The sequence below is a fragment of the Coregonus lavaretus genome, assembly GCF_964263955.1.
Source record: "Coregonus lavaretus genome assembly, chromosome: 24".
Classification (NCBI taxonomy): Eukaryota; Metazoa; Chordata; class Actinopteri; order Salmoniformes; family Salmonidae; genus Coregonus; species Coregonus lavaretus.
Window position 1 is genome coordinate 29,990,912 of NC_140011.1, and position 24,939 is coordinate 30,015,850.

The 24,939-nt window shown below is 44.9% G+C and overlaps 1 protein-coding gene across 1 annotated transcript; it reads left to right on the forward strand.

Moving 5' to 3' along the window:
• Positions 1-205: 205 nt before the first annotated feature.
• LOC311100129 (phospholipid-transporting ATPase ID-like) lies at positions 206-23,966 on the forward strand. The gene is made up of 28 exons (XM_084140901.1): positions 206-560; positions 4,135-4,216; positions 4,421-4,479; positions 4,589-4,702; positions 4,931-5,029; positions 5,144-5,205; positions 5,397-5,469; positions 7,233-7,303; positions 7,425-7,507; positions 7,628-7,786; positions 7,883-7,971; positions 8,046-8,239; positions 8,419-8,627; positions 13,829-13,872; positions 14,009-14,171; positions 14,339-14,527; positions 14,713-14,828; positions 14,997-15,161; positions 15,264-15,375; positions 15,464-15,569; positions 15,661-15,811; positions 16,061-16,244; positions 16,454-16,677; positions 16,871-16,954; positions 21,426-21,671; positions 21,896-22,034; positions 22,215-22,345; positions 22,445-23,966. The coding sequence occupies exons 2-28, from the start codon at positions 4,162-4,164 to the stop codon at positions 22,712-22,714; spliced, it is 3,591 nt and encodes a 1,196-aa protein (XP_083997027.1). The 5' UTR covers positions 206-560; positions 4,135-4,161; the 3' UTR covers positions 22,715-23,966.
• The last annotated feature ends 973 nt before the right edge of the window (positions 23,967-24,939 follow it).

Below are 24,939 nucleotides of genomic sequence, written 5' to 3' on the forward strand. Positions count from 1 at the left end.
GGTGTGTGTGTGACATACCTGGTATCCTCTGATCTCCCTGGTCATTGCCCCATTGTTTGTTCTGATTGGCCAGTGTCAGTCCCTCACCTCAGTTTTACTGCCGCTCTGCCCCTGCCTCTGCTTTGTGTCTCAACATCCAGGTCCAAAGTTCGCTGGCTGCAGTGTTTGCTCAAGCTCTGTGCCATTACCCTGAGGGGGATCCCGTTCTGTTTCCTGTAGCTGCCCATGACTTTGCCTCCCCCACCCCCTCACACCACACCACTGGGACTCCACCTGCTCTGCTCCACTCTTGCCTCCTATCTAGGAGTCTCAGGAGCCCCTCTGTCTGGGTCTACGTCTTGGTGTAAGTGTGTTTGCCCAGACTGAAGCGCAGTTCTGTCTCCTGGATTTACTCAAGTTCAACTGAAAGGGAGGGCGCGTTGAGGGAGAGAAGCGTGTGTCGTTGGAGACATCCTTAGGCCTACTTCCTGCCCCTCTTTGTTGTACCTGTCTATGTGTCTGTTTTCCGTTGAAGGACCTTGCCTTTCCCGAGAGACTCCGATATCATTCTTCTCACTGAGGTATGTGACTGACATTATTTGCTTTTCTCTAATAATACTGATGCTAACAATGAGGTGAACCTGTGCCTGGGGTCTGTCTAGGAGGGGGTCTGTCGACAAGTTCAGAGACTTTAGAGATGCAGTATTTGGCTAATAAGGAAAAGCTGATCAGTTAATCTAATGAATTTGAACATAATAAACCACTGGGCACAGACGTCAATTCAACGTCTGATCCACGTTGGTTTAACATAATTTCATTTAAATGACGTGGAAACAACGTTGATTCAACCAGTGTATGTGCCCAGTGGGCACTTTGTAACCAAGTGTGTGTGTTCTGGTACAATGCAGGGAGTAAAGATGCCCAATGTGAAAGTTTCAACTAAAACAAAAATGAAAGAAATATGTGGGAAAGCATGGAATTACGGGGTAGTTTTGGTTTTGGGTGTTGTGGTGGGCGTGAGAGGGTGAGATCCCCTTATGACCTCTGGTTTGGAGTGGATTCAGCTGTTGATTTGTCAGTTTCTGCCAAAACAGATGGTCATTGAACTGCACAATTTCATGGTGACAAACCTGTTGACGTTATAGATGCACAAAGACGTCATGTCGTCTCCCTCAAAAAACAGAACCATTTATTGTACAGTGGGGAGAACAAGTATTTGATACACTGCCAATTTTGCAGGTTTTCCTACTTACAAAGCATGTAGAGGTCTGTAATTTTTATCATAGGTACACTTCAACTGTGAGAGACGGGATCTAAAACAAAAATCCAGAAAATCACATTGTATGATTTTTAAGTAATTAATTTGCATTTTATTGCATGACATAAGTATTTGATACATCAGAAAAGCAGAACTTAATGTTTGGTACAGAAATCTTTGTTTGCAATTAGAGATCATACGTTTCCTGTAGGTCTTGACCAGGTTTGCACACACTGCAGCAGGGATTTTGTCCCACTCCTCCATACAGACCTTCTCCAGATCCTTCAGGTTTCGGGGCTGTCGCTGGGCAATACGGACTTTCCGCTCCATCCAAAGATTTTCTATTGGGTTCAGGTCTGGAGACTGGCTAGGCCACTCCAGGACCTTGAGATGCTTCTTACGGAGCCACTCCTTAGTTGCCCTGGCTGTGTGTTTCGGGTCGTTGTCATGCTGGGAGACCCAGCCACGACCCATCTTCAATGCTCTTACTGAGGGAAGGAGGATGTTGGCCAACATCTCGCGATACATGGCCCCATCCATCCTCCCCTCAATACGGTGCAGTCTTCCTGTTCCCTTTGCAGAAAAGCATCCCCAAAGAATGATGTTTCCACCTCCATGCTTCACGGTTGGGATGGTGTTCTTGGGGTTGTACTCATCCTTCTTCTTCCTCCAAACACGGCGAGTGGAGTTTAGACCAAAAAGCTCTATTTTTGTCTCATCAGACCACATGACCTTCTCCCATTCCTCCTCTGGATCATCCAGATGGTCATTGGCAAACTTCAGACGGGCCTGGACATGCGCTGGCTTGAGCAGGGGGACCTTGCGTGCGCTGCAGGATTTTAATCCATGACGGCGTAGTGTGTTACTAATGGTTTTCTTTGAGACTGTGGTCCCAGCTCTCTTCAGGTCATTGACCAGGTCCTGCCGTGTAGTTCTGGGCTGATCCCTCACCTTCCTCATGATCATTGATGCCCCACGAGGTGAGATCTTGCATGGAGCCCCAGACCGAGGGTGATTGACCGTCATCTTGAACTTCTTCCATTTTCTAATAATTGCACCAACAGTTGTTGCCTTCTCACCAAGCTGCTTGCCTATTGTCCTGTAGCCCATCCCAGCCTTGTGCAGGTCTACAATTTTATCCCTGATGTCCTTACACAGCTCTCTGGTCTTGGCCATTGTGGAGAGGTTGGAGTCTGTTTGATTGAGGTTGTGGACAGGTGTCTTTTATACAGGTAACGAGTTCAAACAGGTGCAGTTAATACAGGTAATGAGTGGAGAACAGGAGGGCTTCTTAAAGAAAAACTAACAGGTCTGTGAGAGCCGGAATTCTTACTGGTTGGTAGGTGATCAAATACTTATGTCATGCAATGAAATGCAAATTAATTACTTAAAAATCATACAATGTGATTTTCTGGACTTTTGTTTTAGATTCCGTCTCTCACAGTTGAAGTGTACCTATGATAAAAATTACAGACCTCTGCATGCTTTGTAAGTAGGAAAACCTGCAAAATCGGCAGTGTATCAAATACTTGTTCTCCCCACTGTATATCCATTGTGGAAAGGAACATTTATGTGTCTCGTCATGTGATCTTCATTTAAAGTTCAGAGGAAGATACTATAACTACATATATAAAATAGTTTCTGTACTTCTAAGGCTTTCTATTTACTTGAATGTAAGGCTTGAATGTAAGACTGTGTATGAGGTTTTTGAGCTGGTGGCGGCCATCACAAAGGACCTAGAAGACCGATAAGAAGACTGATAAGAGAACTTTGTGACTCAAGGCAGGCAAACATACTGTAGGGAATACCAGGTCTAATGTTCAGGGTTATGAGCTATCTCAAGTGTAGCGACTGAGTATGGATTAACAACAGTGTATTTTGCTCTGGTACAAATTGTTGATAAGGAGTGGCTCATGGCATTCACTCTACCAGTGAGCATAGAGGGAAACTTAAGCCATAGCAGGTTAATGTACATTGGCGTTTACAAGAGCTTCATCCTTAATATCAGAAACTATAAATTGTACTCATGTACTCTAAATTGGACTTGCCCTGATCAGATCTGTATTTCTTTTCAATTTTTAGCACATTTCAAAGCCTCCTCATGGAACAAATGACACTCTAATAAAGAGGATTCATAGTTTATCTTCATGGACATGGCCTAAAGTATTCCCGGATTATGGTTAATCTTAATTAAAAAAACTCCAGCCACAGTAATTAAGAAGAATATAACCCAACCAGAAATTATATTTATGAAATTCATATTTCGTTTTTTAAATTAGGCCTACTCCATGATTCATTTAATCTGTGTCTGTGAAACCTGTTCATAGAAACCAGCTCCTTGACCAAAACTCAACAGATTATCCCTATAAAACTCATTCGAGCGTCTCTGTATAAAGCCCATTAGATCACATCAATGCCGTTTTCACCTCATTTTCACCTGAGAGTCAATGATTCTTGGTGTTCGTTTAGATATCAGGAAGCTCATTAGCTTAGGGAACAGGCGTGTCTGTCTGTGTGTGCATGCTGATGTGTGTGGAGGCGGGGCCAGTGATGAAATAATTCTCACTCATCAATAGTGTAAAACTGACAAGTGGTCTTTACCAAGGATACTACACAGGCCAACGTAAGTACAACCCTGTAAGGCTTACCATGAACTTGTCATAATACGATTATAGCTGTTCCACACATTGGTTAGAGTGTCTAGACCTGCTGTAAATGAGACCGTTCCTCTCCCTTCGCTCTGTCATAACACGATTACAATATACTGTAGCTGTACCAAACATATGAAGAAATTATGGTCAGGAAGTTTCCCAACCTTGCTTCTCATCATTTTAGATAATGAGTTTCACTTTGTGATCCATTATTATTCCACATCAGCCACCTGTTTGTTCTCCCAGGTGTATTATGGGAGTGTTGAGCTGAACATGGGGTCTCTACTGTCACAACTGGGTCTGGAGTGTGGGAGGAAGGAAGTAAAGGGTGAGTTAACTGACCTGCTGTGGTCTAGTCCCAGCTCTGGTGTGGAGAGCATCCCCATAGTTTATTATTTTACTGCCACACCCGTGATCCGACTATCTGTGTCCCAGCCCTTAAGGGGCTAAAGCCTGGGTTCATTTGTGGAAACGTTGAGAGGTTTATTGCCACGCCTGCGATCTTTCATTGATGTTGTGTTTCCACCTACAGAGGAAGAAAGACACCTGCGAGCAAATGACAGAGAACTCAACTTGTCTTACAAGTATGCTGTAAGTATTGCGGTCGATTACTCATTCCAAGCCAGTGTTTACATTGTGTGTCTGCATGTTATGTTTTCATTTGTCACAGTAACACGTTCCTCTCTTGCTCCCCATGTAGGACAATGCCATCAAAACCTCCAAATACAACATCTTCACCTTTCTCCCGCTCAATCTGTTTGAGCAGTTCCAAAGACTGGCCAATGCCTACTTCCTCTTCCTCCTCTGTCTCCAGGTAACCTTTACACAGCCTTAATGCAGCCACTCTAAGCCTTATTCTGTCAATGCTGCTGAGGCCTGAGTGCAAATTTATATTTTTTCATAGTATCCACTTAAGCTCCCTCATGCCATGGAGCTGGCTGTAGGCCTATACAGTACTATATAGTAGGGAGTTGTAGTACTAACTGGCGGCAGAAAGGTGAGTCCCTGCTGGTTATGTTTTGTCTCTCCTGGCTGCTCTCAGCTCATCCCAGAGATCTCATCCCTGTCCTGGTTCACCACCGTGGTCCCCCTGGTCCTGGTGCTCTCCATGACCATGGCCAAGGACGGCAGCGACGACATAGTGAGCTCAACGTCTACTAACTACAGTATTAAGACCAGATACAGAACATGGTCTACATATACCTGTTTTCTCTGGTCTCCAGATCCTAATATTCCCTCTCCTTCGCCTGTGTAGAACAGACAGAGATGTGACAGACAGGTGAACAACCGGAAGGTGGAGGTCCTCATCGACGGAGAGTGAGTCTCTCTTCCCTTTGTCTTAGCTAGTTTCTCAGTGCTTGAATGTTACAGATAGCTCTCAAGAGGTCTGTATATTTGTTGTGAATGCATCAGGTGGTGATTTGTTAGTCAGTGTTAGCGTTCTCAAACACCAGATGTCACTCTAAGCTTGCTTTAGCGCAGCATCATTACGTTCTTGCTCTTTTCAGACTAAGGAGTGAAAAGTGGATGGATGTTCAAGTTGGGGACATCATCAAGCTGGAGAATAATCAGTTTGTCACGGTAAGGATGGAGGTGTCTGCAGAGGGTGATGTGGTCAAAGGGCAGATGTACAACAGAAATACAATCAGCCAGTGTAGGTCACCAGTCATTCTACAGAATTGAAAATCTAAGTAATAATTTATGGAGTTTCACATTAACATTCTACAGTGAGGGAAAAAAAGTATTTGATCCCCTGATGATTTTGTACGTTTGCCCACTGACAAAGACATGATCAGTCTATAATTTTAATGGTAGGTTTATTTGAACAGTGAGAGCCAGAATAACAACAAAAGAATCCAGAAAAACTCAATAAATGTTATAAATTGATTTGCATTTTAATGAGGGAAATAAGTATTTGACCCCCTCTCAATCAGAAAGATTTCTGGCTCCCAAGAAATACAACAGGTGTAGTAGACCTTACAGTGAAATGCTTACTTACAAGCTCCTTCCCAACGATGCAGAGTAAAATATTGGGGGTTTGTATCATTTAATTTACACAACATGCCCTCCTCTTAAAGGGAGTGCTCCTAATCTCAGTTTGTTACCTGTTTAAAAGACACCTGTCCACAGAAGCAATCAATCAATCAGATTCCAAACTCTCCACCATGGCCAAGACCAAAGAGCTCTCCAAGGATGTCAGGGACAAGATTGTAGACCTACACAAAGCTGGAATGGGCTACAAGACCATCGCCAAGCAGCTTGGTGAGAAGGTGACAACAGTTGGTGCGATTATTCGCAAATGGAAGAAACACACCTTGTGGAGTTGCAATGATCATGAGAACGGTGAGGAATCAGCCCAGAACTACACGGGAGGATCTTGTCAATGATCTCAAGGCAGCTGGGACCATAGTCACCAAGAAAACAATTGGTAACACAGTACGCCGTGAAGAACTGAAATCCTGCAGCGCCCGCAAGGTCCCCCTGCTCAAGAAAGCACATATACAGGGCCGTCTGAAGTTTGCCAATGAACATCTGAATGATTCAGAGGAGAACTGGGTGAAAGTGTTGTGGTCAGATGAGACCAAAATCGAGCTCTTTGGCATCAACTCAACTCACCGTGTTTGGAGGAGGAGGAATGCTGCCTATGACCCCAAGAACACCATCCCCACCGTCAAACATGGAGGTGGAAACATTATGCTTTGGGGGTGTTTTTCTGCTAAGGGGACAGGACAACTTCACCGCATCAAAGGGACGATGGACAGGGCCATGTACTGTCAAATCTTGGGTGAAAACCTCCTTCCCTCAGCCAGGGCATTGAAAATGGGTTGTGGATGGGTATTCCAGCATGACAATGACCCAAAACACATGGCCAAGGCAACAAAGGAGTGGCTCAAGAAGAAGCACATTAAGGTCCTGGAGTGGCCTAGCCAGTCTCCAGACCATAATCCCATAGAAAATCTGTGGAGGGAGCTGAAGGTTCAAGTTGCCAAACGTCAGCCTCGAAACCTTAATGACTTGGAGAAGATCTGCAAAGAGTCGTGTTTTGCAGAGGGGTCAAATACTTATTTCCCTCATTAAAATGCAAATCAATGTATAACATTTTTGACATGCGTTTTTCTGGATTTTTTTGTTGTTATTCTGTCTCTCACTGTTCAAATAAACCTACCATTAAAATTATAGACTGATCATGTCTTTGTCAGTGGGCAAACGTACAAAATCAGCAGGGGATCAAATACTTTTTTCCCTCACTGTATATCTCTCTCTCTCTCTCTCTCTCTCTCTCTCTCTCCCCCCTCCCCCTCTCTCTCTCTCTCCCCTCCCTCTCTTTCCCCCTCCCTCCCCAGGCCGATCTCCTGTTGCTGTCCAGCAGTGAGCCTCTCAACCTCGTCTACATAGAAACAGCTGAACTAGATGGGTGTGTTTCTGTGTTGCATGTGTTTGTGTTTACCTTTGACACCAGAGATATATTTCACTTCATTTCTTAATTGTATGAGCTCTTCCTCTGTGTTTCTCATCCTACTCTCTTCCTCCTCTAGAGAAACTAACTTGAAGGTGAAGCAGGCCCTGACTGTGACAGGGGAACTGGAGGATAGCATAGAGAAACTGGCCAACTTCAATGGTAAAACTGGAAACAGTTAGATTATCATGGCTTAAAAGTCTAGATCTTATTAGTCAGAATACTGTTAACTGTTCATCAGTCACTATTGTACAGTCCCTGAACCTCCCTGTCCCTGTGTAGGCGAGGTGCGCTGTGAGCCCCCCAACAACCGCCTGGATAAGTTCACTGGCACCCTGACTCTGAAGGGAGAGACGTACTCCCTGGACAACGAGAGGGTCCTGCTGAGAGGCTGCACTCTGAGGAACACCCAGTGGTGCTTCGGCCTGGTCGTCTTTGGAGGTGAGTCCTATCGGTCCACATAATGGCAGAGAAATGACCTAAGACTTTCATTTTTAAAATATCCACAACTGATGATCGATCTATTCACTCTTCCAGGTCCAGACACCAAGCTGATGCAGAACTGTGGAAAGACTACATTCAAACGGACCAGCATTGACCGTCTCATGAATGTTCTGGTGCTGAGTGTGAGTATGACTATTACACACACACACACAGTCTTCACACACACACCTTTTAACTGTCGTGTTTGGTCTTCCAGATCTTTGGTTTCCTGGCGCTTATGTGTTTAATCCTGGCCATTGGGAATGGGATCTGGGAGTACCAGGAGGGCTCTAAGTTTGCTACATTCCTGCCCAAGCAAGAGGGGGTTAACGCTCCCTTTTCAGCCTTCCTCACCTTCTGGTCCTACGTCATCATCCTCAACACTGTGGTGCCTATATCCCTCTACGTCAGGTCAGTGCACTTCACATATTATCTAGTCATTCGCTGCAATTGCATCTCTATGTGTCCAAATGTGTTACTTTTACTGTGCCTTTGATGACAGGACTACATCACCATGAATCATCAATGTGAATTGATTACATTTCTCTCTCCCTCTCTCTCTTTCTCTTTCTCCTGTGTTTTGGGTGCAGTGTGGAGATCATTCGCCTGGGGAACAGTTTATACATAGACTGGGACAGGAAGATGTACTATCCCAAGAGTGACACGCCTGCCGAGGCCAGGACCACCACGCTCAACGAGGAGCTGGGCCAGATCAAATATATATTCTCTGACAAGACAGGAACACTCACACAGAACATCATGACCTTCAACAAGTGCTCCATCAACGGAAAGTCCTATGGTGAGGCCTGGCGCTGGGATACAGACATATAAATCAAATCAAATCAAATGTGTATTTGTCACATGCGCCGAATACAACAGGTGTAGTAGACCTTACAGTGAAATGCTTACTTACAAGCTCTTTCCCAACGATGCAGAGTAAAATATTGGGGGTTTGTATCATTTAATTTACACAACATGCCTACCACTTTGAAGATGCAAAATATTTTTTATTGTGAAACAAACAAGAAATAAGACCAAAAAACTGAACTTGAGCATCGTGCATAACTATTCACCCCCCCCAAAGTCAATACTTTGTAGAGCCACCTTTTGCAGCAATTACAGCTGCAAGTCTTTTGGTGTATGTCTCTATAAGCTTGGCACATCTAGCCACTGGGATTTTTGCCCATTCTTCAAGGCAAAACTGCTCCAGCTCCTTCAAGTATTTAGCGCCATCCATCATTCCTTCAATTCTGACCAGTTTCCCAGTCCCTGCCGATGAAAAACATCCCCACAGCATGATGCTGCCACCACCATGCTTCACTGTTGGGATGGTGTTCTCGGGGTGATGAGAGGTGTTGGGTTTGCGCCAGACATAGTGTTTTCCTTGATGGCCAAAAAGCTCAATTTTAGACCATGAAGGCCGGATTCACACAGTCTCTTCTGAACAGTTGATGTTGAGATGTGTCTGTTACTTGAACTCAGTGAAGCATTCATTTGGGCTCCAATTTCTGAAGCTGGTAACTCTAATGAACTTATCCTCTGCAGCAGAGGTAACATGAGAGCCAGTTTCATCATAGCGCTTGATGGTTTTTGCGACTGCACTTGAAGAAACTTTCAAAGTTCTTGAAATTTTCCGTATTTAGGTTTATTTGAACAGTGAGAGACAGAATAACAACAAAATAAACCAGAAAAACGCATGTCAAAAATGTTATAAATTGATTTGCATTTTAATGAGGCAAATAAGTATTTGACCCACTCTCAATCAGAAAGATTTCTGGCTCCCAGGTGTCTTTTATACAGGTAACGAGCTGAGATTAGGAGCACACTCTTAAAGGGAGTGCTCCTAATCTCAGTTTTGTTACCTGTATAAAAGACACCTGTCCACAGAAGCAATCAATCAATCAGATTCCAAACTCTCCACCATGGCTAAGACCAAAGAGCTCTCCAAGGATGTCAGGGACAAGATTGTAGACCTACACAAGACTGGAATGGGCTACAAGACCATCGCCAAGCAGCTTGGTGAGAAGGTAACAACAGTTGGTGCGATTATTCGTAAATGGAAGAAACACAAAAGAACTGTCAATCTCCCTCGGCCTGGGGCTCCATGCAATATCTCACCTCCTGTAGTTGCAATGATCATGAGAACGGTGAGGAATCAGCCCAGAACTACACGGGAGGATCTTGTCAATGATCTCAAGGCAGCTGGGACCATAGTCACCAAGAAAACATAGGTAACACACTACGCCGTGAAGGACTGAAATCCTGCAGCGCCCGCAAGGTCCCCCTGCTCAAGAAAGCACATATACAGGGCCGTCTGAAGTTTGCCAATGAACAGCTGAATGATTCAGAGGAGAACTGGGTGAAAGTGTTGTGGTCAGATGAGACCAAAATTGAGCTCTTTGGCGTATTTACATTGACATCATTTAGCAGACTCTCTTATCCAGAGCGACTTACAAATTGGTGCGTTCAACTTATGATAGCCAGTGGGACAACCACCTTTTTTAAATTATTTTTTATGGGGGGTGGGGGGAAGAAGGATTACTTTATACTATTCCAGGTATTCCATAAAGAGGTAGGGTTTCAAGTGTCTCCGGAAGGTAGTCAGTGACTCTGCTGTCCTGGCGTCGTGGTGGAGCTTGTTCCACCATTGGGGTGCCAGAGCAGCGAATAGCTTTGACTGGGCTGAGCGGGAACTGTGCTTCCGTAGAGGTAGGGGAGCTAGCAGGCCAGAGGTGGATGAACGTAGTGCCCTCGTTTTGGGTGTAGGGTCTGATCAAAGCCTGAAGGTAAGGAGGTGCCGTTCCCCTCACAGCTCCGTAGGCAAGCACCATGGTCTTGTAGTAGATGCGAGCCTCAACTGGAAGCCAGTGGAGTGTGCGGAGGAGCGGGTGACATGAGAGAACTTGGGAAGGTTGAACACCAGACGGGCTGCAGCGTTCTGGATAAGTTGAAGGGGTTTAATGGCACAGGCAGGGAGCCCAGCCAACAGCGAGTTGCAGTAATCCAGACGGGAGATGACAAGTGCCTGGATTAGGACCTGTGCCGCTTTCTGTGTAAGGTAGGGTCGTACTTTGCGAATGTTGTAGAGCATGAACCTGCACGATCGGGTCACCGCTTTGATGTTAGTGGAGAACGACAGGGTATTGTCCAGGGTCACGCCAATGTTCTTCGCACTCTGGGAGGAGGACACAATGGAGTTGTCAACCGTGATGGCGAGATCATGGAGCGGGCAGTCCTTCCCTGGGAGGAAGAGCAGCTCCGTCTTGCCGAGGTTCAGCTTGAGGTGGTGATCCATCATCCACACTGATATGTCTGCCAGACATGCAGAGATGCGATTCGCCACCTGGTTATCATTAATTGTGTGTTGTCTGCGTAGCAATGATAGGAGAGACCATGTGAGGATATGACAGAGCCAAGTAACTTGGTGTATAGAGAGAATAGGAGAGGGCCTAGAACTGAGCACTGGTGGACACCAGTGGTGAGAGCACATGGTGCGGAGACAGATTCTCGCCATGCCACCTTGTAGGAGCGACCTGTCAGGTAGGACGCAATCCAAGAGTGAGCAGCGCCGGAGATGCCCAACTCGGAGAGGTTGGAGAGGAGGATCTAATGGCTCACAGTATCAAAGGCAGCGGATAGGTCTAGAAGGATAAGAGCAGAGGAGAGAGAGTTAGCTTTAGCAGTGCGGAGAGCCTCCGTGACACAGAGAAGAGCAGTCTCAGTTGAATGACCAGTCTTGAAACCTGACTGGTTTGGATCAAGAAGGTCATTCTGAGAGAGATAGCAGGAGAGTTGGCTAGAGACGGCACGCTCAAGTGTTTTGGAGAGAAAAGAAAGAAGGGATACTGGTCTGTAGTTGTTGACATCGGAGGGATCGAGTGTAGGTTTTTTGAGGAGGGGTGCAACTCTCGCTCTCTTGAAGACGGAAGGGACATGGCCAGCGTTCAATGATGAGTTCATGAGCGAGGTGAGGTAAGGGAGAAGGTCTCCGGAAATGGTCTGGAGAAGAGAGGAGGGGATAGGGTCAAGCAGGCAGGTTGTTGGGCGGTCGGCCGTCACAAGTCGCAAGATTTCATCTGGAGAGAGAGGGGAGAAAGAAGTCAAAGCATAGGGTAGGGCAGTGTGAGCAGGACCAGCGGTGTCATTTGACTTAATAAATTAGGATTGGATGTCGTCAACCTTCTTTTCAAAATGGTTGACGAAGTCATCCACAGAGAGGGATGAGGGAGGGGGAGGAGTAGGGGGATTCAGCAGGGAGGAGAAGGTGGCAAAGAGCTTCCTAGGGTTAGAGGCAGAGGCTTGAAGTTTAGTGGTAGAAAGTGGCTTTAGCAGCGGAAACAGAGGAAGAGAATGTAGAGAGGAGGGAGTGAAAAGATGACAGGTCCTCAGGGAGTCTAGTTTTCCTCAATTTTCTGCTCGGCTGCCCGGAGCCCTCTTCTGTGAGCTCTCAATGAGTCATCAAGCCATGGAGCAGGAGGGGAGAACCGAGCCGGCCGGGAGGATAGGGGACATAGAGAGTTAAAAGATGCAGAAAGGGAGGAGATGAGGGTTGAGGAGGCAGAATCAGGAGATCGGAGGGAGAAGGATTTAGCAGAGGGAAGAGATGATATGATGGAAGAGGAGAGAATAGCGGGAGAGAGAGAGCGAAGGTTGCGACGGCACATTACCATTGGAGTAGGGGCAGAGTGAGTAGTGTTGGAGGAGAGCGAGAGAGAAAAGGATACAAAGTAGTGGTCGGAGTCTTGGAGGGGAGTTGCAGTGAGATTAGTAGAAGAACAGCATCAAGTAAAGATGAGTGGGGGGGGCGGTGAGAGGGTGAGGTCAAAAGAGGAAAGGAGTGGAAAGAAGGAGGCAGAGAGAAATGAGTCAAAGGCAGACGTAGGGAGGTTAAAGTCACCCAGAACTGTGAGGGGTGAGCCATCCTCAGGAAAGGAACTTATCAAGGCATCAACTCAACTCGCCGTGTTTGGAGGAGGAGGAATGCTGCCTATGACCCCAAGAACACCATCCCCACCGTCAAACATGGAGGTGGAAACATTATTCTTTGGGGGTGTTTTTTTGCTAAGGGGAAAGGACAACTTCACCGCATCAAAGGGACGATGGACGGGGCCATGTACCGTCATATCTTGGGTGAGAACCTCCTTCCCTCAGCCAGGGCAATGAAAATGGGTCGTGGATGGGTATTCCAGCATGACAATGACCCAAAACACACGGCCAAGGCAACAAAGGAGTGGCTCAAGAAGAAGCACATTAAGGTCCTGGAGTGGCCTAGCCAGTCTCCAGACCTTAATCCCATAGAAAATCTGTGGAGGGAGTTGCCAAACGTCAGCCTCGAAACCTTAATGACTTGGAGAAGATCTGCAAAGAGGAGTGGGACAAAATCCCTCCTGAGATGTGTGCAAACCTGGTGGCCAACTACAAGAAACATCTGACCTCTGTGATTGCCAACAAGGGTTTTTCCACCAAGTACTAAGTCATGTTTTGCAGAGGGGTCAAATACTTATTTCCCTCAATAAAATGCAAATCAATGTATAACATTTTTGACATGCGTTTTTCTGGATATTTTTTTTGTTATTCTGTCTCTCACTGTTCAAATAAATCTACCATTAAAATTATAGACTGATCATTTCTTTGTCAGTGGGCAAACGTACAAAATCAGCAGGGGATGAAATACTTTTTTCCCTCACTGTATATATATATATATATATATATATATATATATATGTATGTATGTATGTATGTATGTATGTATGTATGTATATGTGTGTTATATATATATATATATATATATAAACACAAGAATTAAGCTATATACAAGGAGTGCCATTGCCATATCAATGTGCAGGGATGCATGGTAATAGAGGTAGATATGTAGATAAAGGTCAAGTCTAGCACTATAAGCACGTATGTGTTTACCCACACAGTAAGGCAAACATTAATGCACAGGTGGCTATCATTCACTGTACCATATAACTGACAAAATGTTTTTCTGTTCTCAAGGGGAGTTGTTGGACTTTTCTGGACAAAGAGTGGAGATTCATGAGGTGAGAGGAGGAACAGGGTGTGTAGGGTTTGTGGATTTAATGTATGAAATAAAATCTCTAAGGCCCTTTCTTTGGCAATAAATCCTTACATTCCGTGGCACAAATACTCCTAACCCTCACTCTCTCTCTCTGGTAGAAAACAGAGAAGGTGGACTTCTCTTGGAACAACCTGGCCGACCCAAAGTTCTGTTTCCATGACCACAGCCTAGTGGAGGTGGTGAGGGAGGGCAACCCTGAGGTGCAGGCCTTCTTCCGCCTGCTAGCATTGTGCCACACTGTCATGCCCGAGGAGAAGGAGGGTGAGAAAGCGCCTCCTGCTGGATTCACATGTTATTGCATTGGTGTGGGTGACTATGGACTGAGGCTTGAGGTAGAAGTTGCACAGTGGTTGGGAGGACAACTTCTACCTACTCCATAAACTAGACAAGGCGACTAGTAAATGTCTTCCATCATTGTGATCTTCTAGGTGAGTTGTACTACCAGGCCCAGTCACCAGACGAGGGCGCTCTGGTCACAGCAGCCAGGAACTTTGGCTTTGTGTTCCGCTCTCGTACGCCAGAGAGCATCACTGTGGTGGAGATGGGAGAGCTGGTCACCTACGAGCTACTGGCTTTACTGGACTTCAACAACGTCCGCAAGAGGATGTCGGTCATCGGTGAGTCCAACCAACACTAACCATTACGCTTTTAGAATTATAGGGGAATATGTTCTGAAGCCGTAGCTAATTAGAATGATCTGAATGATATGTGAAGTTTGTTCAAACTTTGATGGCTTTATTGTAACCGGTTGACATTGAGATTTAAGTGAACAAAACCTGATTATATCTTGTATGGCCCCTAGTGCGCAGTCCGGAGGGCAAGCTGACTCTGTACTGTAAGGGAGCAGACACCATCATCTTTGAGAGACTGAACCCTTCTTGCAGCAAACTAAAGGAAGTCACCACCGAACACCTCAATGTGAGTAACCAGCCTCTGTCTGTGTGTGTGTGTGTGTTTAGGATTATGTATTTTCTATGGAGCGTTTGAATATATGTAAAATCTTACACAAGATGAACTGTATCCTGTGTGTCCAACTCTGTACCTGTGTGTTGGATCCTAACTCTAAAGTAACTGTTCCATTGACAGGAGTATGCTGGGGATGGTCTGCGTACGCTGGCTCTGGCCTACAAGGACATAGACCCAGAGTATATGGAGGAGTGGAAACTGCGCCACCATGAGGCCAGCACTGCCATGGACGAGAGGGAGGAGAAGTTGGATGTGCTCTATGAGGAGATAGAGAAAGGCCTGCTGGTGGGTACTACAGACAAAAGTATCATTGTCTTGTAGGACATTGTAATCAACTAGCACAATAACAACTGAATCTTTCATGTTTGTACCGGTATGTGTGTGTAGCTGTTAGGATCCACTGCAGTAGAGGATAAGCTACAGGATGGAGTGCCTCAGACCATCGAGCAGCTCTCCAAAGCCGACATCAAGATCTGGGTGCTCACTGGAGACAAGCAAGGTGGGTTATCTTCCTTAGAATTTACTATCAATAGGCTACAATTATTTTCTCTGGCACGCCTTGATTCTCTTTTCTCTCTGTGGAACAGAAACGGCAGAGAACATTGGCTACTCCTGCAACATGTTGCGAGAGGAGATGACCGAAGTGTTCATTGTGTCGACAAACACAGCAGAGGAAGTCAGAAAGGAGCTCCAGTGAGTCCACAGACTACTGACAATCACTTTCCTAGCTTGAAGCACCACAGTAAGGCGACATGTAAAAGTGTCTCCCTCTCTCCCTGACCAGGACCGCAAGGAGGAAGATGAGACCTGATGGACAAGAGGAGCCTACTGTCACGAAGAGTAGAAGTGGCCTGTTTTGTCTTTTAAAGACGGAGACAGTGGCAGATGAGCCAGTGGATGGAGAGTACGCTATGGTGATTAACGGACACAGTCTGGTAAGGACAAGGACCCTGGTGGGTCTAAGGACAAGTTACTGTAAACATAAAACTCATATTCTGATTACAACATATGTCAATCACTTTTTATAATCTCTGTTACTCCCTCTCCCCACTGCTCTCCCTCTCCCCTTACCCCTTCCTTCCTTCCTTCCTTCCTTCCTTCCTTCCTTCCTTCCTTCCTTCCTTCCTTCCTTCCTTCCTTCCCTCTTCTCCCTTCCTTCCCTCCTACCTCCCCTCTCCACCCAGGCTTTTGCCCTGGAGAAAGACATGGAGATGGAGCTGCTGCGGACGGCGTGTATGTGTCAGACGGTGATCTGCTGCAGGGTGACTCCACTGCAGAAAGCCCAGGTGGTGGAGCTGGTGAAGAAGTACAAGCAGGCTATCACTCTGGCCATCGGCGATGGGGCCAACGACGTCAGCATGATCAAGGGTAGGGCTGCTTGATCAAGGGTCAAGCAGCTCCGATTTTGAGCTGCTTGAACACTGTGAAGGTGTTGAAGTATCCTGATTCCTGATGCTAAATGTTTGACTTCTATTATATGATTGCTCTAATCAACTCATACACTCATCCTCTTCATCTCTCTCTCCCGCCACCCCTCTCCCTCTCTCTTGCCCTCCCTTCCTCTCTCCCCCCTCCAGCTGCTCATATAGGGGTGGGTATATCAGGTCAGGAGGGTATGCAGGCGGTGCTCTCCAGTGACTTCTCCTTCGCTCAGTTCCGCTACCTGCAGCGCCTCCTGCTGGTGCACGGCCGCTGGTCCTACCTAAGGATGTGCAAGTTCCTGCGCTACTTCTTCTACAAGAACTTCACCTTCACCTTCGTCCACTTCTGGTACGGCTTCTTCTGCGGTTTCTCAGCACAGGTGAGACACAGAGACAGAGGTGCATGCACAGAGACGAGTAGAAAAGTCATGCTTTAGTTTGTTTAGAGAATGATATGTTAATTCCTTTATAACTAGGGGCATAAGTAGTTCCTGACCAGGAAACATTCTGGGCTCTAATGGACTAGAGTCAGTCATGTATTTAATGTGTATGATTTGTTGTTCCCCCTAACAGACTGTGTATGACGAGTGGTTCATCACCCTGTATAACCTGGTTTACACAGCTCTACCTGTGCTGGCGTTGAGTCTCTTTGACCAGGTAATCATGTCTCTTGGGCTTATGTTAGTATGTCAGTAATGTACGTCAGCCAATTATGTATGCCACTGCAAGTAAGTAGTATGTAATCACATACATACACTGAGTATACATAACATTAAGAACTCTCTTTCCATGACATAGACTGACCAGGTGAATCCAGGTGAAAGCTATGATCCCTTATTGATGTCACTTGTTAAATCCACTTCAATCAAATCAAAATCAAATCAAATGTATTGGTCACATACACATGGTTAGCAGATGTTATTGCGAGTGTAGTGAAATTATTGTGCTTCTAGTTCCGACAGTGCAGTAATATCTAGCAAGTAATATCTAACAGTTCGACAACAAATATCTAATACACACAAATCTAATTAAAGGAGTGGAATAAGAATATATAAATATATGGATGAGCAATGTCATTGTCAGAGCGGCATAGGCAAAGATGCAATAGATAGTATAGAATACAGTATATACAGTTGAAGTCGGAAGTTTACATATACCTTAGCCAAATACATTTAAACTCAGTTTTTCACAATTCCTGACATTTAATCCTAGTAAAAATTCCCTGTCTTAGATCAGTTAGGATCACCACTTTATTTTAAGAATGTGAAATGTCAGAATAATAGTAGAGAGAATTATTTATTTCAGCTTTTATTTCTTTCATCACATTCCCAGTGGGTCAGAAGTTTACATTCACTCAATTAGTATTTGGTAGCATTGCCTTTTAAATTGTTCAACTTGTGTCAAACGTCTCGGGTAGCCTTCCACAAACTTCCCACAATAAGTTGGGTGAATTTTGGCCTTTTCCTCCTGACAGAGCTGGTGTAACTGAGTCAGGTTTGTAGGCCTCCTTGCTCGCACACGCTTTTTCAGTTCTGTCCACAACTTTTCTATATGATTGAGGTCAGGGCTTTGTGATGGCCACTCCAATACCTTGGCTTTGTTGTCCTTAAGCCATTTTGCCACAACTTTGGAAGTATGCTTGGGGTCATTTTTCATTTGGAAGACCCATTTGCGACCAAGCTTTAACTTCCTGACTGATGTCTTGAGATGTTGCTTCAATATTTCCACATAATTTTCCTTCCTCATGATGCCATCTATTTTGTGAAGTGCACCAGTCCCTCCTGCAGCAAAGCACCCCCACAGCATGATGCTGCCACTCCCGTGTTTCACGTTTTTTTCCTCTAAACATAACGATGGCCATTATGGCCAAACAGTTATTTTTTTTTACATTTTACATTTTAGTCATTTAGCAGACGCTCTTATCCTGAGCGACTTACAGGAGCAATTAGGGTTAAGTGCCTTGCTTAAGGGCACATCGACAGATTTTTCACCTAGTCGGCTCGGGGATTAGAACCAGCGACCTTTCGGTTACTGGCACAACGCTCTTACCCACTAAGCTACCTGCCGCTATATTTCTGTTTCATCAGACCAGAGGACATTTCTCCAAAAAGTATGATCTTTGTCCCCATGTGCAGTTGCAAACCGTAGTCTGGCTTTTTTATGGCAGTTTAGGAGCAGTGGCTTCTTCCTTGCTGAGCGGCCTTTCAGGTTATGTCGATATAGGACTCGTTTTGCTGTGGATATAGATACTTTTGTACCTGTTTCCTCCAGCATCTTCACAAGGTCCTTTGCTGTTGTTCTGGGATTGATTTGCACTTTTCGCACCAAAGTACGTTCATCTCTAGGAGACAGAACGCGTCTCCTTCCTGAGCGGTATGACGGCTGCGTGGTCCCATGGTGTTTATACTTGCGTACTATTGTTTGTACAGATGAACGTGGTACCTTCAGGCGTCTGGAAATTGCTCCCAAGGATGAACCAGACTTGTGGAGGTCTACAATTTTTTTCTGAGGTCTTGGCTGATTTCTTTTGATTTTCCCATGATGTCAAGCAAAGAGGCACTGAGTTTGAAGGTAGGCCTTGAAATACATCCACAGGTACACCTCCAATTGACTCAAATGATGTCAATTAGCCTATCAGAAGCTTCTAAAGCCATGACATCATTTTCTGGAATTTTCCAAGCTGTTTAAAGGCATAGTCAACTTAGTGTATGTAAACTTCTGACCCACTGGAATTGTGATACAGTGAATTATAAGTGAAATAATCTGTCTGTAAACAACTGTTGTATAAATTACTTGTATCATGCACAAAGTAGATGTCCTAACCGACTTGCCAAAACTATAGTTTGTTAACAAGAAATCTGTGGAGTAGTTGAAAAATGAGTTTTAATGACTCCAACCTAAGTGTATGTAAACTTCCGACTTCAACTGTACATATGAGATGGGTAATGCAAGATATGTAAACATTATTAAAGTGGCATTATTAAAGTGACTAGTGTTCCATTTATTACAGTTGCCAGTGATTTTCAAGTCTGTATGTAGGCAGCAGCCTCTCTGTGCTAGTGATGGCTGTTTAACAGTCTGATGGCCTTGAGATAGAAGCTGTTTTTCAGTCTCTCGGTCCCAGCTTTGATGCACCTGTACTGACCTTGCCTTCTGGATGATAGCGGGGTGAACAAGCAGTGTCTAGGGTGGTTGTTGTCCTTGATGATCTTTTTGGCCTTCCTGTGACATCGGGTGCTGTAGGTGTCCTGGAGGGCATGTAGTTTGTCCCCGGTGGTGCGTTGTGCAGACCGCACCACCCTCTGGAGAGCCCTGCGGTTGCGGGCGGTGCAGTTGCCGTACCAGGCGGTGATACAGCCCGACAGGATGCTCTCAATTGTGCATCTGTAAAAGTTTGTGAGGGTTTTAAGTGACAGGCCAAATTTCTTCAGCCTCCTGAGGTTGAAGAGACGCTGTTGCGCCTTCTTCACCACACTGTCTGTGTGGGTGGACCATTTCAGTTTGTCAGTGATATGTACGCCGAGGAACTTAAAACTTTCCACCTTCTCCACTGCTGTCCTGTCAATGTGGATAGGGGGGTGCACCCTCTGCTGTTTCCTGAAGTCCACGATCATCTCCTTTGTTTTGTTGATGTTGAGTGAGAGGTTATTTTCCTGACACCACACTCCGAGAGTCCTCACCTCCTCCCTGTAGGCTGTCTCAACGTTGTTGGTAATCAAGCCTACTACTGTCGTGTCGTCTGCAAACTTGATGATTGAGTTGGAGGCGTGCTTGGTCACGTGGTCATGGGTGAACAGGGAGTACAGGAGGGGGCTGAGCACACACCCTTGTGGTGCCCCAATGTTGAGGATCAGTGAAGTGGAGATGTTGTTTCCTACCTTCACCACCTGGGGGCGGCCCGTCAGGAAGTCCAGGACCCAATTGCACAGGGCGGGTTAGACCCAGGGCCTCAAGCTTAATGATGAGCTTGGAGGGTACTATGGTGTTGAATGCTGAGCTATAGTCAATGAACAGCATTCTTACATAGTTATTCCTCTTGTCCAGATGGGATAGGGGAGTGTGCAGTGTGATGGCGATTGCATCATCTGTGGACCTATTGGGGCGGTAAGCAAATTGAAGTGGGTCTAGGGTGACAGGTAAGTTGGAGGTGATATGATCCTTGACTCTCAAAGCACTTCATGATGACAGAAGTGAGTGCTACGGGATGATAGTCATTTAGTTCAGTTAGCTTTGCATTCTTGGGTACAGGAACAATGGTGGCCATCTTGAAGCATGTGGGGACAGCAGACTGGGATAGGGAGAGATTGAATATGTCCGTAAACACACCAGCCAGCTGGTCTGCGCATGCTCAGAGGACGCGGCTAGGTCTGGGCCGGCAGCCTTGCGAGGGTTAACACGTTTAAATGTCTTACTCACATTGGCCACGGAGAAGGAGAGCCCACAGTTCTTGGTAGCTGGCCACGTCGGTGGCACTTTGTTATCCTCAATGCGGACAAATAACTTGTTTAGCTTGTCTGGCAGCAAGACATCGGTGTCCGCGACATGGCTGGTTTTCCTATTGTAGTCCGTGATTGTCTGTAAACCCTGCCACATACCTCTCGTGTCTGAGCTGTTGAATTGCGACTCCACTTTGTCTCGATATTTACGTTTTGCCTGTTTGATTGCCTTGCGGAGGGAACGACCACTCTGTTTGTATTCTGCCATATTCCTCGTCACCTTGACATAGTTAAATGCGGTGGTTCGTGCTTTCAGTTTTTCTCGAATGCTGCCATCTATACACGGTTTCTGGTTAGAGTAGGTTTTAATTGTCACAGTGGGTACAACATCTCCTATATCATTGTAGATGAAGGGGAGGAGACAGGTTAAAGAAGGATTTTTAAGCCTTGAGACATGGATTGTGTGTGTGCCATTCTGAGGGTGAATGGGCAAGACAAAAGATTAAAGTGCCTTTTGAAGGGTAGAAGGTGCCAGGCGCATCGGTTTGTGTCAAGAACTTCAACGCTGCTGGGTTTTTCACACTGAACAGTTTCCAGTGTGTATCAAGAATGGTCCACCACCCAATATTAGGAAGGTGTTCCTAATGTTTGGTATATTCAGTGTATGTCTCCCTCTATATCTGTGTGTTTAGGATGTAAATGACCGGTGGAGTTTCCAGTACCCCAAGCTCTACGCCCCAGGCCAGCTGAACCAGTATTTCAGTAAGAGGGCCTTTGTCTACACGCTGTTACACAGTGGCTACAGCTCCCTGGTCCTCTTCTTCATCCCCTGGGCAGCCATGCACGACACGGTCCGAGACGACGGCAAAGACATTGTGGACTATCAGTCATTTGCCCTGCTGGCCCAGACCTGCCTGCTCATCGCCGTCAGTATACAGGTAAGGAGAAGGGAGGAGAAGGGAAATAGCATGTGTACTTACGTTATCAAATATGGGCATTTGTGTTGGTATATGAATGTTTCAACTGAGGCTTAAACCATACTTACATACATACACACACATACACACTCTGGACTAATGTAAAAGGCATCTCTCTAAACACACACACACACACACACACACAGTAACAGAGTCTGAGGTAGCTGCATGTGTCTTTGTTAAAGCTGGGTCTGGACACCCACTATTGGACGTCAGTGAACCAGTTCTTCCTGTGGGGCAGTTTGTGTGTGTACTTTGCTGTCATATTCACCATGTACAGCAATGGCATGTTTCTCATCTTCACCTCCTCCTTCCCCTTCATCGGTGAGTAGTACCACCCAGCACCCATCCATCCATCCATCCATCCACCTCCTCTCCCTTCATCATTCATGTCTTTCTATCTGAACGTTTGGTCAGTAACACTATCTGTAACTGTTTGTTACAGTATCTGTCACTGCAATCATCATCTGAATGCATGTTGTCATGCTATACTCTATGTAACAGGCACAGCCAGGAACTCCCTGAACCAGCCCAATATGTGGCTGACTATGCTACTCACCTCCATCCTCTGTGTGCTTCCCGTGGTGGCATACCGCTTCCTCCGCATCCTGCTGTGGCCCACTATCAACGACAAGGTCAGATGTCGAGGGTCAACACATTTGTAATTGCCATTGAAGATTCACAAATTATTACTTTTCCCTGACTGTCTCCCTCATTCCTCCTCCTCCCTCTAGGTGAGGTACAAGGTGAGACAGGACAAGGTGCTGCCCCCTGCCCCTCGCCGTGTCCAAGCCCGCCGCACCAGTACCCGCCGGTCAGGCTATGCCTTCTCCCACGCCCAGGGCTACGGTGACCTGGTGACCTCAGGCAAGTTCCTGCGGAGGAGCCCGAAGAGCCGGCCAGCCCTTTTCTCCCAGACAGACTCCCCATTGGCCCAGACCCAGCCTCAGTTCTACCGCACCATCAGTGAGAGGGAGGAGCCACCACTGAGTTCCTGGGACTGATGAACTAACAGAGCACACAGTGTTCAGCTCATTCAGTCTGAAAGTCCTCACTTAATTAATCTATTCCAAAAATATATATCAAATATAAATCAGCCATGTTTCTGTGAAACACTTCCACTGATGCGAGGATGTGTAACATTCTTCGTCTGGATAAAAAAAGGACAACCCCAAGCCTAAATTCAGCATTTAGTGCCAGGCTTAGTTTCAAGATATATGTATGTGTAAGTACTGTCCTTGTAAATGTAAAAAAAATATAAGTATTGGTTATACAGCAACAAAATCATGCTGGGCATAAGTCCAAAATTATTATTATATGGCACAATGGTCACAGTGGCAGTCAGTGCCGTTTAAGATTAGGGAGGACGATTCGTTTCTTTATGGCCTTATTTCTATTACACATATTGGATGACTGTCATTCATATTCCATTCACCCAGCTCAATGTAACATCTATAGGTTTAGGCTACTACATGATACTCTAATTTTCCCTATACCCATCATGAGGTTGCTACAACCTAGCCTACGAATGAAGTTTATAATGTAGGTGAAAAGGATACACCATGGTGCTACCCCAGAGTGTGTTGTTGAGGCTACTGTAGACCCTCATTGCAAAACAGTGTGTTTTAATCAGTTATTTAGTGATGTGAATATATTTAATATAGTTTGATCTAAATAAGGCTAACATTTTTTATGTTTTATGTATTTATGCAATTTTTATTTTTATGAAATTCACTGAGTAGGATGGTCCTCCCCTGTTTAATTATAGCTTTATACATTAAATGTAGTTATTCTTTAGTTATTAATGTGTTATTATACAATTTGGTGAGACTAAAATGACCTTAAATAATATCATTTGAATCTTTTATACACATTTTCTTTAAATATTGTTCCACCTACATTCTAGTGCACTGTCTGTACTCAGGGTGTTGCATTGTTTTGATATATGATGTTATTATTTGAGATATCATGAGTGCATTATGCCAGTCATAGCCTATATGACTTTAACTGATTTATCTTAGTATACCTTAGTAGACATATGTGTGTAATATTTGTTGGACCTACATAAAGATTTGATATATTTTTTCTGGGAATAATGTAATTTGTAATGTGTATATGTATGGTCTTTATTGTATGAAAATATAAAATTATTCTCAATCATTGAAACACTATAATCAGACTCTCAAATATGATTTGAATTATGTAGCCTACTTTTTGAGCATTGTACTGCCATAATAAATGTTTGATATTTTTGTATTCCTTTTGTTGTTGTTTTTGTTGTTGTTTTTAATCATTGGTCTTTGTATAAGTAAATTGCCTACATTTCTATTCGTTTTTGTTGGAAACGGCTTGAGTGACAAGTCATGCGCTGTGCGCATTGGCTAGAGACGTTGCGACGCAAATATACCTCTGTTTCACTGGAAGCGCTGGACTGTTGGAAAGAAGGAACCGACCTGAAGCAGTTGGGACTATTGGCAGTCACAATTTACAACATAATAACCACAATTTACAACATAATAACCACAATTTACAACATAATAGCCGATCGAAGCCTTCAACCTACCCACAACACCAACCGTATGTATGTTTAAGGTTGTTTGTTTAACGTCATTTAATACATCAGCATTCGAGTGGGGCATGTTTTAGTCATCATTCAATTGGATTATGTTGAAGATTTTGAAGGGAAAATATATCGTTAGGCCTACTCTTCTCAATTATATAATATTAATATTATGCATCCATTGTAACTTTAAATTGTAAAAATGGGAGAGGATTACAAGTTTGACCCGCGGCTTTTATAATAAAATGTAGGTTAGGAGATTCCTGCATAGCCTATTCCATGATGCTCTCATGAAAAAATGTCAATGCATTTTTATGTTTGTTTGTTTTTTAATGCTGTTTATTTAGAATGTTATTTCATGTGAATGTCTTTAGGACATAGTAGTGCTACTGTCAAATGTTGGTCATGTGTGTGTTTTGGTAGCCGACTGGCATGATGCGCTGTTTAGAAACTGTGCTGACACACGTTCTGGGCTCTGCTGTCAGTTTCTCGCTTTGACACTCGCCCCATTTCACACGCCCTCCCCATCTTTCATGCAGACCCTCTGTCACATTGTGACTCGTGATGTCTTTCAGGTGTGCTGTGTGACCTAGAATGTCAACCTCAGACATTCTGAGACATTGTAACTAACTCACTATTCAGTCTAGTGCACTGGACACACACACCTAC

Coding starts and splice junctions, on each gene's coding strand:
- LOC311100129 (XM_084140901.1), top strand. CDS start 4,162: ATGGGGTCTCTACTGTCACAACTGGGTCTGGAGTGTGGGAGGAAGGAA. Junction 4,217..4,420: donor TGGGAGGAAGGAAGTAAAGG/GTGAGTTAACTG, acceptor TTCCACCTACAG/AGGAAGAAAGACACCTGCGA. Junction 7,304..7,424: donor GAAACAGCTGAACTAGATGG/GTGTGTTTCTGT, acceptor TTCCTCCTCTAG/AGAAACTAACTTGAAGGTGA.